Here is a 13,329-nt window from a genome sequence, read left to right on the forward strand (position 1 = left end):
TCCTTTTTTCTCCTTTCCTCCCTCTTTTTTCCCTTCCTCTCTCTTTATGCCTCTTTTTTCTCCTGCTTTTTTCCTTTCTTGTTCCCTCTCTTCCCTCCTCCAGTCATGATTTTTCTCTTCTCCTCCCTTCTCCCATGTCTCCGTCTTTCCCCCCCACCTCCCACCACGAAGTGATTAGCTCTTTCTTTAAGTATCTCCACACTGCCCATTCCCTGTCGGCCTTGACCTCCTTCCCTCTCTCCATCAGTCGCTGTTCATTCTGCCTCAGGCACACAGTGACTTTAACACCTGGTGAAGATTCCTCCAAGAATAACCTAAGTTGCTAATCTGGGAGCTGAGCCTGGATCGTGGTGGGAGGAGGGAGGAAGATGACAGAAGAGTGGCATGGGAGACTTGGGGAGTTGGCTCCATGTACCTGTCTTGAAGCTGAAGACTGAATGTCTATCTTTCCCAAGCTCTGGCCTTTAGTTTTGCCTCTGGGAAACTTGGTCCCAGCCTAGCACCCACCTGCCATCTAAGCCCCAGTACCCAGCACAGAACCTGGCTCTCTGTCGGTTCGCCACAAATGGTGGTTGAGTAAATTCTAGCCTTTGAGGAAGTGGCTTTTCACCCTTAAAGAGAAGATTGGTGGTGAGATGAGCTTTAGGAGCAGGGTTGGCTATCGGTCCAGGTTGCAGTTAGGGTTAAGTTAGATTGTCAGTGTCAGGATAGGGTCAGATTTTATTTAGATCTGCTTCAGGATCAATCGTTTGCTGGCTTCTTCCTTCATCAGACAATCAATGACTTTTTTTCTCTGTGCTCTATGCTGGGGGCTGGTACCCCAAAGATGAATAAGCCTGTCCCTGCTCTCAAGGAGAGACAGATAAATTCAGCCGAATGTGACAGGCGCCACAAAAAAGAGTAGGGGAACAAAAGGGAAGGTAATTGTTTCTACCTGATGAGGTATTTGGGGACAGAGTTAGGCCAACTACACAAAAAGATGTCTCCTGAATAAAATGGTCTGATTTTATTTCCTCTGTTTAAAAGTTTGTTTCTCATTATAAAAGTAATACATGCTCACTTTCAAAATTTTGAAAGGTAAAGTATTTTTTTAAAGTTTTGGGACTTCCCTGGTGGTACAGTGGTTGAGAATCTGCCTGGCAATGCAGGGGACACGGGTTCGATCCCTAGTCTGGGAAGATCCCACATGCCTCGGAGCAACTAAGCCCGTGCACCATAACTACTGAGCCTGCGCTCTAGAGCCTGCAAGCCACAACTACTGAGCCTGAGTGCCACAACTACTGAAGCCCATGCACCTAGAGCCCATGCTCCACAACAAGAGAAGCCACCACAATGAGAAGCCCGTGCACAGCAGTGAAGAGTAGCCCCCGCTCGCCACAACTAGAGAAAGTCCGCACGCAGCAACGAAGACCCAACACAGCCAAAAATAAATAAATGAATAAAATTTCATAATCATCCTACGTGAGGGAAACCACTGCTGACATTTTGGTTTCTACAAATAATAATGATCTAAGGCCTCAGTGAAGAGGAGGAGGGAGAGGCTTGTTGGGCCAGGGGAAGCTTGAGAAGCCTCCCCCAGGCAACTGTGGGATCAGCCCCGAGCCTTGGAGGATGACTTAGTGTGGGGAAGGGATTTCCAGTAAAGGCAAAGGCACATGCCATGGAAGAGCCTTTGGGGAATGGGTGAGGTTTGTGAAGTGAGAGGAAGGGTGATGAGGCTGGAGAGACAGGATGTAAATGGTCTTGAACGCCTAACTGAGGGATCTAGACTTCATCACTTAGCTAGTCCAGGGACCAGAGAAGACTTTTAAGAAAGGACGAATCATCTGATAGATGTTTTAGAAAGAGCTCTCTGCCTGTGAGGAGAGGGCATTAGAGGTGGACTCCAAATAGGTGAGTGAAGTTTGCAACCAGGGCTTAAGGGTCAGCATCTGTGACAGCCAGCAGGAGCAGAGGTCTGACTGTCCTAGGATGAATTAGCTGACAGTATCTCGTGTGTTGTGAACCCCACTGAAGGGGCTTCTGTGAGCTTTGCAGGGTCCTTTCTAGCCTAGGAGGATGTCGTTAACACCGTCATCTCTCTGTCTCTCTTTAGGGCTACTCAGATCAAGACCTACTCCTGGGACAATGCACAGGTCATCCTGGTGGGGAACAAGTGTGACATGGAGGAAGAGAGGGTTGTTCCCACCGAGAAGGGCCGGCTCCTCGCAGAGCAGCTGGGTATGTGCACGGCACATGTGTATGCACGGGAGTGGGGCAAATGGAGAGGACAAGTGTGTGTTTGTATTTGTGACATTAAAGATGTGCTGTGATTGTGAATTTTGTGCATATGTGCTCTGTGTGTATTGTTTCATATTTGTGTGATGTACATATGGGCTTTGTGCTAGTGAATTCTAGGTATTCATTATTTATGATACATGTATATTTTGTTACATTGAATGTATAAACAATTTTTTATAGATTTATTTATTTTTGGCTGCGTTGGGTCTTCGTTGCTGCACACGGGCTTTCTCTAGTTGCGGTGAGCAGGGGCTACTCTTCGTTGCGGTGCTCAGGCTTCTTCTTGCGGTGGATTCTCTTGTTGTGGAGCATGGGCTCTAGGTGCATGGGCTTCAGTAGTTGTGGTGCGCAGACTCAGTAGTTGTGGCTCGCAGGCTCTAGAGTGCAGGCTCAATAGTTGTGGCGCACGGGCCTAGTTGCTCCGCAGCATGTGAGATCTTCCCAGACCAGGGATCGAACCCGTGTCCCCTGCATTGGCAGGCGGATTCTTAACCACTGTGCCACCAGGGAGGTCCTTGAATGTATAAATAAAATGTAAATTTATGAAATCATTTTTTTAACCAGCTCCTTCCACAAAGGATTTGAAGTATCCTATAAAAATCATCGTAGTATCAATACATCAATAAAAAAATAAGTGAGACAATTGAAGCAAAGCGAAAGCAAGTGTAGGAGAACATAAGAGGAGGCCAGGGGTGAGATAAGTGTATATTTTATAAGTTTTTGGGCATGTGCAAGAGTTGGGCCAAAATATTTGCTTTGAGCTTCTCAGCAACCATTGCAAAGAGGGAAACATAATCAGTTACATGGTTCAGAGATGGTCCTTAAGATGAAAACAAACCCATTATTCCAGAGAAACACTGCTCTCCACTGGCAACTGTAGAGCAGACTCTATATGCTGAATGTGACAACATCCTTAATATCTAACATGCCTTACAGCAACTACAACGCTGAACATTGTAGGCTGTGTCTTACAATTTCTCTCAGTGTAAACTGATGCTTTGTCACCAAAATACAATTCACGGCAAAAGTCATTGTATGAGGGATGAGACAACGTGGTTTAAGCATGCAGCTTTTTCCAGGGTTAAAGCACCTTGATCCTTGTGCTCCACTGAGACCCAGGTGCCTCAGTTGTGTCTCAGTGACTGCACAGCAGGACACCTACCTACACTTGCTTAAAAGAGCAGCCTTTCTTTTCTTCCTTTTTTTCTTTTCTTTTCTGTATTGGGGTTCAATGTGGGATCACCTTAGGGAAGTCTTCTAGAAGAATGAAGTACTGCTTAGCTTTTAGCCAGTCTCCCTAAGTGTTTCTTACAACCTAGGTGCTGTAAGTATTGAGGAATAGGGAGTTTAAAGTTATATTCTCTGCCAGTTTCTGAAGTACAGATATTTGGGCTGGTAGGTGGGAAAATTGTATAATATACAAGTGTGAGTTGTGTCTTGTATATATTTGTGTTATGTGTATTATGAGTAGATGTATAGGAGAGTGTCCTATACTTCTTTCTTCCCTTTCCTGTCCTCCAGTGTGACCTGGAATAGAAATTAACACACTGTAGGTGCTTAATAAATACGAAGGCTGGGCCATTTGGCTCTTGATGGTTCTTACCCCATCACCCCAGAGGTTCTCAGGGTCCAGAATGTGCCTCTACCCATTCCCATAGTTCACAGAACAGTGAACATGTGGCGAAGCCCTCACATGGGTGACCTCAGGCTATCTCTTTATGTCTTCAGCCTGCTGTCGCCGAGACTCCCAACGCTGTCCCTGGATCAACGATGTACCATCTGTTTGAAAGGCTCTTTTCTACTCCCCATCCCCTACTTTTATCCAGCTGTTGAAAGCCCACTCAGCTTTCAGAACATCTTCACTGCTCTGAAGCCTCTTCCGTATTCCCCCAGCTCTTTTCTTTGTGCCCCCACTTAGTGTACCCCGTACATGCAACAGGCACAGTACCCATCACACTTGGGTGCACTTGTTTCCATATTTGTCTCCAGAAAGCTCCATGACGACAGGAAGTGAGTCTTGTTTATCTTTATACCCACCGTGCCTGGCAAATGGCCTGGCAGTGAGTAAACACTGCAAGACTATGTTTGGATTAAAATTTTATGGAGTCAAGTATTTGGCTACGTCATTTTACTTTGTTCTAATTACGACTTCCTGAGCTCCTACTCCATGCCAAGTACTGTGCTGTGAAATAGGCTATGTTCCCTGGTCTGAGACAGAAATAGGGATCCACCTGGTGATCAATGTTGTGATAGAGGGATGTGCCGGGGTTGCGGGAGCACAGAGGAGGCACCTATTCAGTTGGGGTCAGAGAACATGATGCCCACTCTGAGTCTTGAAGACAAGTAGGAGCAGCCAAGTGAGAAAGAAAGGCAAGGACGTTCCAGGCGGGGGAATAACACTGGCAAAGGCAAGGAACAGCACTCTGTGTTTAGGGAATCATAAATCATTGGATTGTGTGAGTCTAGAGTAGTGCTTCTCCAGGCGGGAGACTCATGTCACTGGAGGTGTGCAAAATGATTTTATGTATATATTTTGGTGTGTATTAGAAAAAATATATAATCAGCATGTCAAGCCCTTAATGTTAAACAAGACTAAGTTTTTAAAAGGTGAGTTAATTTTATATTTGGAAAAAATATAGCCAGCATGCCAGACCCTTATGACTAGCATTTTAAAAAGGTGTGTTAGTTAAACATTTATTAGGTGTTTACCATGTGCCGGGCCCTATTCTAAGTGTTTAAAGTATTACTCATTTAACTTAATCCCCCTAGAACCCTCTGAGATAGGTACTTTTCTTATATCCAAGTTGTTCTTTTAACAGATGAGAAAAGTGAGGCACAGAGAAGTTGAGTAACTTGCTTAAGGTCATACAGCTAGTAACAAGTAGAGTCAGAATTTGAATTCAAGCAGTAGTCTGGCTCCAGAGCCGGTGCTTCTAACCATTTAACCTCACTATACAGCAAATATCGTAATAACGGCTGGCATTATATGAAATGCTTTGTGTTAATTATCTCATTTAATTCTCACTATAAGTCTTCAAGGTAGGTCATGTTCAATACTCTGAAAAATTAGGTTCTTGCTCAAGATTACACAATCAGGAAGTGGTAGAGCCAATAAAGATCTATCTAATTGATGTAGGAAAACAGATGGAAGTGAGATTAATTCTTACTACAGGGTTTAGGAAGGTACTTAAAGAGGGCCTTAATGAATTGGTTAGATTTGGGTAGGTCAAGGTAACCCATCTCAGTCTTACACAACTTCCTGAGCTTTCCTCTACTGCTTACCAGAACTTGCCTATTTACATGTCTGTCTCTCTTGGTAGACCTCAGCAGTAGCAGGGGTTACGTCTAAAATTTTTTTTCATTATCCCAGCCACCCAGCACAGGATAGATACTCATTCACTCGTACATTTGTTTATTGAAAAATATTTATTGAGCACATACTCTGAGCCAGGTTTTATCTTGGCACTTAGCTGTGATTCTTACTGTCACGGAACTAATGGGGGAGAGAGACACTAAACAAATAATTATACAAATAAATATATAATTAAAAATTGTGTAAATGGGTGAATTGTATGGTATGTGAATTATATCTCAATAAACCTGTTAAAAATTGTGGTAAGTTCTATTTGACTTAGGACTCTCATTAGGGCAAGTGATAAAATCCCAAATTAAACAAGCTTTAATTTTAAAAAATAGAATTTATTAGCTTATGAGTGCAACTTAATTGCACTATTTCTTAGCTTTGTGTATGCCTTCAGCCTCTTTCTATAGTCAGACTCTGAATGGGGAGTAAGATGGATGATGGCAGCTCCAGATTCATATCTTCCAACTTCTGCAAAAAGAGGATTCTTGCTCCCAACTACCTTATGTCAATCTCAGGGAAGACTGTGATTGGCTACCTGTGAGTCACATGCCTGTCCCAGTGGCTGGGGGAGGCAAGTATTGTAACCTATAGTCCCACCACAGTTGTTTAAAGTAGAAGTTCCATAAAGGAAGGAATGGTGGACAGATAAGAGTAACATAAGGCCACTGCAAGTGCTATTAAGAAAGTAAAAAAGAGAGAAACCCTAATTTTAGACTGGAGAGTCAAGATCTTCTGAGAAAGTAACTCTTAAGCTGAGAACTAAAGGATCAGAAAAAAATTAGGCAAAGATTGAGGGTGGGTCGGGGAGGGGAGTGTTCTACATCAAGACCAGCCCTAACGTAGTTTAGAGCTGAAAACGCTCATGAGATTTGAAAGACCATGTTGCAGGGACTAACTAGTCAAGGGGAGAGTAGTGGGAGATGAGGGTGGAGAGGTGGGCAGGGGCCAGATCATGCAGGATCTTGCAGACCATGTCAAGAATTTCGCAAGGATGTGATCATATCTGCGAGCAGTGAGAGAGGATACTCAGCCTTCCTCATCCTCACCCTCTGCTACACCAACTATTAAGTAAGTCTCAGTGATCTGCTTGCCAGTGCAGTAGGGCCATCCTCTGCTTTATGGGACTCCTCTTCAGGACTCCCTTTCTTTTAGTGTTTCTCAACTCTCTCAGCCAGAACTACTGATATGGCCAGCAACTAACATTTATTAAAGCTTTGAGTAGCTGCAGGTCTTCTATATCCTCAAAGTTCCTGGGACGTGGATGAGGCTGTAGAGACGCTGAGGCAAGTGGATCTTTGGGAGGGCAGAGAAGTTTCAGGGACTCCTATTCCAGGAAGCATGACATGTTAGGGCCTCTACCTCTTTGTGCGGCTCGAAAAGGGGCTCCTTGTCTCTTCCTCGATCTGACTGGGAATGGGTCTAGACTAGAGCCCAGGGATGCTAGTAAAGAGAAATGTGCTTCTGCCTACAAGGGCAGGAGAAACCTGTTCAAAATGTGGTTTTGAAACATACACATAAACACTCACTTCAGTGAAGTGTGGAGGGAAAAGTATCAGCCTAGGAGTTTGGAGACTGAGGGTTTTATTCTGCTTCTGCCACTAGTTTACTGTGTAACCTTGAGCATCTTGTTTCCTGTTTCTGGGTCTCAATTTTGCCCTTTTGAAAAACAGGGGATTTGGATTAGTTGAGTGGGAAGGTCTGTTCAGCTCTATCCCTCTGACTCCATGATTTCAATTCACACAATTCCCCACTCATCACTCAGTCCCCACAGACCCTTGTACAGGGCTTTGCTTATTTTAGGTGCTTGATAAATGTTTTTTGGATTGGGGTGAATTGAAACCTTGCATCACTCAGCCTGGTGCAGAGAAACAAAGACCTAGCTGACATTGAGAATAACTAACCTTGGTGTAGTGACTTATGATTCACAATGTGTTTTCACAACAATTCTCTTGTGACCCTCACTCTCACTCCTAGTCTGGGAGGCGGCATTGTCTTCAGCTCCATTACACTGAAGAAGCTGAGTTCAGACCACTTATGTTTTCTTGCATGCAATGAGCTGTGCCACACTTCCGTGTCTTTCTTTTCTCACTTGAAGATTATGTAACTTTTCTAAGCCACACAGGTCGTAGGTGGCAGGTCCAGTACTCTAACTCAGCCTTTAGACTCAAAATCTTAACGCTTCCATTGTATCACCACCCAGTGGTGTTTTCCCAAAAGCTTGCAGTAGTTTCTCTTGAAATTTCACCCTCAGTCCCAGTGTTGGTGAGAATTCTTTAGATTATGTTGTGGTAACACATAACCCAAGTCAGGAGCTTGGATAATAAAGGTTTATTTCTCACTCACATTACATGCCAGCAGCAAGTCAGCTGCAACTCTGTGCATGTCATGCAACTCTGAGATCCAATCTGAGATGCCTAAGCCACACAAAGACTCTCAAGGCTTCTGTTGGGACTTGGCATGCCCACATGCATTGGCCAAAGCAAGTTACATGATGAAATCTGATGTTGATTGACAAGGGAGATATGTTCCTCCCACAAGGAGGCACTGCAAGCCACTTGGCAGTGGGTGGGAATACAAAATCCTCTACAGGGAGGGCGGTGAACAATCTGCCACAATCACTGAACACATGATGGACCCTGGTGCCACAGAGGTGAATAAGTTCCCTGCTCTCAAGTTGCTCATTGACCAGGGAAGCAAAATAGTAGAGAGATAATCTCAACGTCCTGTTTACTAGCATTCTTCACCCTTCTCCAGCTCTGGCTCTCTCTTGAAACCACCCCCTGGGGAGTTGACCTTTGCAGGCTGTGTTTCCCAGCCTCCTGTGACAGTGGCTTCTGGCTGTGTTTAGCCAAGGAGAGACACTGGCAAGTGATGGGAGTTGGGGAAAAGAGAAAAACCTGCATGTGTGTCTCCCCCACCCCTTGGCAGGCTCCCCCAGTAGAGGCTGCTCCTCTTCTCTGACTCCTGCTCCCACAGTTTTAACTTCCTTTGGCCCCATTAATAGTTTTCTTTTCTGTTAATAATCTCTGGGTTTCTTCAGTATTCTGTTTGACCTCTTAGTTCTTCTACCACCCATATAACCAGTTCCCTCTAGTTAAAATTTTAAGAATAGTGCCCATTTTCCTGATGGACTCTGACTGAAACAATCATGTCAGGTACCATGGGAGTCTAGGGGAGCGGTGCATTGTATGTTCTGAGTGGTGGAGATGGGGTGGGGAGAGAAAGGGAAGGCTCTGTGGAATCAGGGATTCCACAGGTGAGTAATGAAGAGGATTAGGTGTAGGAACTAAAGAGTAGTAAGTAGCATGAGTAAAGAAACCAAATAAGAAAGTGTCGATGTTTCTGGAGCATGGTGTGAGCCAGGAGGATGAGGCTGGGGAAGTGGACAGAGGCTGAGCCATGCAGAATCTTGGGTGTCAACCTAATGAGGCTGGATATTGGATGAATTAAACCTCTTTGAGTTCCAGTGACACAAATCTAAGTCAAAATAGCTCAAGTTATAAGGACAGGGGCATAGCAGAAACAAAACGGAAGAGAATGTTGCTGGAAATGAGATGGTTAAGAAATTAAGAGCCAGGGTGTTGGATAGATTGTCCACCTGAAACCCAAAGTTCCTGAGAATGAGTACAAGCCTGGGTGGAAAGGAAGACAGTGAATCCCTTGCCAAAATCATCAGTGACCAGAGGGGCTTGAGTTGAAGACTGATACAAGATGGAGATGATGAGGTATCAGAGCAGGCTAGAGAAGGGATTTGAACATAAAAGTAGAGGAGAAATGTTCTGGGGCAGTTTCAGGGTGAGGAGAAGCAAGTTTAGCTAGTTGTGAGTTTCTGAAAAGAGTTCTAAAGTCAAATTCAGAAGCAGGCAGTGTGGACAGAGTCAGTGGAATCTGTGGGGCTGTGACAGCTGCCTTTGGACAGGATAGGTAAACAGGAGCATTTTGGGGGTGGGAATCATCTCAGATTCAATTAAGAATTGGGCCCAATTAAAGGCAGCAGAAATTCCATTGTTCTGAAGCCAATTAGAGGGAGGAAAGGACTGGGGGATAGTCTGATTAAGTGGTCCTCATCTTCCTGAGCTCTCTAGATTCTCAGCTCCTGAGACTCCTGACTAATGAACCTGAGGAAAGGTTACCGCCTGGGCCTACTAATGAAGAGCCTTCCAGGAGTCTGACAGTCGTTGGGTGGAGGTGCATTTGGGATTGTTCTGCTAGCAAAAGAGACCCACGAGCTGGCCAGGGTCACGCACCAGTTACTTGAATCAGAGTTCTCATACCTTGGGTATCTTTGAGACGGCAGTGATGACATCTCCTTGGCCTGACATATGCGCTCTCCGTGTTTGGTTACTTACTCCCTCTTCCGTCACCACTTTGAGCTTGCTGCTCTAATGATAACAAACTGCTATGGTCATACTGGGATACACCAAGACTGTTTTTTGTCCCATTATATGTGTTTATGCGGTTTCCCCTGCCTGGTGTCCTATACATGCATGTGCTCACACATGTCTTTATCTAGCTGATATCTGCTTAAGAATCAGCTTCTCCAAGAAGACTTCCCTGGGCCCCAGGCTCAGATAAGTGCCTCCTCTGTGCCATGACAGTTCCCTCACTCCCCACCCTTCCAGCATTTATCACACTGTCAGTGTGTCTATCTCCGCTTCTCAAGGTTAGGAACCTCATCTGATTCACTTCAGTGTTCCCAGTGCCCAGCACAGGGTTTGCCATGCTTATTGAGATGAGTTCTCATGAACCCCACTGTCCACAGCCCCTCAACCACATCCTCCACGCTCATTCCCGTCTCCTGCATCCATCTGTCTGTTCATTCAGTTAACATTCACCAAGCCCCTACTCTTCTGGCTGGTACTGGAGCTCAGATGAATGACGTGGTCCCTGCTTGGGGAGCTCCTTGGACTTCCACCATGCACGGTAACACGTGCTGTGGCAGAGGGAAGCACAGAGGAGGAGGCAAAGCCATACCTAAGCTGAGTCCTAAAGAATAAGTTAGTCAGGTGAAGAGTTTTGCTCTGTTCTGGCCTTAAAGACACCCATCGCCACTAACTTTTGGAAGCCTATTCCCCCTCTCCTCCCCTGTCACTCTCTCCCTCTGCCGCATTCCTGCACAGCCTCTCGTTTGCTCTACCTGGATTATAGTGTATTCTGTCACTGTCCCAACTGAGAGTGAGACAAGGGGGCATAAGGGATAGAGCCCTGGCTTATGCCCCATCCCTGAGCCTCAGTTTCCCTATCTGTAAATTATAAGTGATAACCCTTGCCTTGATACCCCCAAAAAGTTGTTTTAAAATTGTATTTGGGAATCGTTAAGGACTATGAACGTGTGAGGGACTGACACTCTGATAAGTGTGTCTTTTCTCCACAATTAGATTTGGTCTCCCCTTGTCCCTGGCACTCAATGCAAGACCTGGCACAAAGTTACTGTTCAGTAAAGACCTGGTTTATTGATTGACCCTGAATGATGAAGAAAAAGAGGCTTTCCCCAAAGGCCTGGGGACTGATGGAGGGGCAAGGAAGCTGGGACTCAGATGGGCTGGGAACATAAGGGAAAGGGAATGGTCATGTATTACACGTGCCAACCACTTCACATACTTTTGTGCATTTAATTCTTATTACCACCCTGTGAGGTAGGTGATATTCACCCATTCTACAGATGAGGATACAGAGGCTGGGAGAAATTAGGCAATTTGCCTGAGGCTGGGAGAAATTAGGCAATTTGCCTGAGGTCACACAGCTGGTAGCTGACAGAGACTATATTCAAATCCAGGCTGTCTGACTTCTGGACTTCTTCCCACTGCCCACCTGCACAATGGGACACGTCCTCCCCTCAGTGCCAATTCCTCAGGAGGGATTGGTGATCCTGGCCTTGACCTGTGTCCCCATCTTCATCCAAACTGATGGTTTAAGCCTACTTACTTCTTTACCTGTTTGCCCCTTTCCTAGGCAAGCAACATACTCTGCCCACTTCCCCAAACACTGTCACTTGTAACAAACCAGTCAAAGGCCAGAGAGTCAATGTTTATGATATTCGTTAAGGAAAAGCAACATGCTGGAGGGTCTCTCAAGCCAAGTCTCTACAGCCTGAGGATAAGGAGCCAGCAGCCACTTCCTTCTTCATCACATGTCCTCAATTAGCCGGCACTTCTGCACCTTGCTTTCTCATGTTGGGAAATGGGCTACAGGAGAGGCTGTCAACCAGAGGCGGGCTGGCAGGAATTGCGAGTGCCTTCAAGCTGGCGTGGCCCGGGGAAGAGGAGCCCTGTTTGTACCTGGGGGCTTCAGCCCTCTCTGTGGACAATGGGATAATAGGGAGAAGGAGGGAGGAGGAAAGAGACCCCCCTCCTCTGTGTGAGAGGATGACAAAAGAGGGAGGAAAGGGATGAAGGGGAAGTGAGAGGAGCAGATGAAAGACGAGCAGAAAGAAACTGTCATTGTAACAGGCAACTTCGTACAGCAATTTATCCATTGTCTTGCTCAGTCCTCCAGGACTGCTCTCAGCAGGAAGATGCTGTTGTTATTCCCATTTGACAAACAAGGAGGCCGAGACTCAGAGAGGTTAAGTGATTCAGAAAGAGGAAGTGACTTGCCCAGATTCAGACACTGTGGTAGTCAGATAAAAGCAAAGGAGGGCTTCCCTGGTGGCGCAGTGGTTGGGAGTCCGCCTGCCGATGCAGGGGACACGGGTTCGTGCCCCGGTCTGGGAGGATCCCGCGTGCCGCGGAGTGGCTGGGCCTGTGGGCCATGGCTGCTGAGCCTGTGCGTCCGGGGCCTGTGCTCCGTGGCAGGAGAGGCCACAACAGTGAGAGGCCCGTGTACCGCCAAAAAAAAAAAAAAAAAGCAAAGGAGGCCGAAACGGGAGGCAGGGGTGTGTATGGATGTAGGAGCTAGCCAGACCCAGATCTAAAACCAGTTTCCACTAACACAGTCACGTGACCTTGTGTGAGTTAGGTAATCTCTTAGAGCCTTCATTTTTCTTTTGTAAATTGGAGATGATTATATTTACCCCACAGGCTGTTGTGAGGATTAAGGAAAACAATATTTGTAAAGCTCCTAGCATAGCATCTGGCATATAGTAGGCACTCAATTAATATTAAGGATCCCAAGGAGTATGAGAAACATAAGGGGAAAAGAAGGAGCTAACATGGAAAAAAGGGAAGAGGAAAGCTTTTGAGGAGAAATAAAGATGGACTCAGAAGGAAGGGAAAGAGGAAGGTGGACAGACAACAGAGGAAAGAGTAGGCCGGCGCAGGGACATGATGGAGAATGGAGGCTTATGCTTCTAAGGGCTGCCACCAACCTGGCCAAGACCAAGTTGGAAAGCAGCCGCTTTGTCTGAATCAGGAGGGCCTTGCTCATGTCTCCTGGGACAACCAAGTTCTGTTCATTGTCACAGAAAGTACCTTTAAGGATCTCAAGGTGCAAAACAGACAAGAATGTCTCACCCTTCAGGTGCAGTTTTTCCTGGGCAATTTGTTGGGTCCGTGTGAGGAGCGAGAGATCCAGGGCGATTCCTGGAAATTCAGGGAGGAGGAACCCCTCTGAGGGGAGTTAACCCAGTGTGTCTGTGAGTAGACAGAGCAAATGAAGCTCCGCTTATCCAGTGTGGATCTTGGAGTGTCTCCCAGAACCAGACTAGACTGGCCAGGCTGGGGTGAGTAGAGGCAGGGGAAAGTGGA

The 13,329-nt window shown here is 46.0% G+C and overlaps 1 protein-coding gene across 3 annotated transcripts in view; it reads left to right on the plus strand.

The window, feature by feature from the left end:
* RAB3B (RAB3B, member RAS oncogene family) overlaps positions 1-13,329 on the plus strand; it is an 86,221-nt gene that overhangs the window by 69,802 nt on the left and 3,090 nt on the right. For all 3 annotated transcript variants that reach the window (XM_060305571.1, XM_060305579.2, XM_030870131.2), the window contains one exon: positions 2,096-2,220. In XM_060305571.1, coding sequence (XP_060161554.1) covers positions 2,096-2,220 — 125 coding nt within the window. The remainder of the gene's footprint in view (positions 1-2,095; positions 2,221-13,329) is intronic.

The sequence above is a fragment of the Globicephala melas genome, chromosome 1 (genome assembly GCF_963455315.2).
Source record: "Globicephala melas chromosome 1, mGloMel1.2, whole genome shotgun sequence".
In the NCBI taxonomy this organism is placed as follows: Eukaryota; Metazoa; Chordata; class Mammalia; order Artiodactyla; family Delphinidae; genus Globicephala; species Globicephala melas.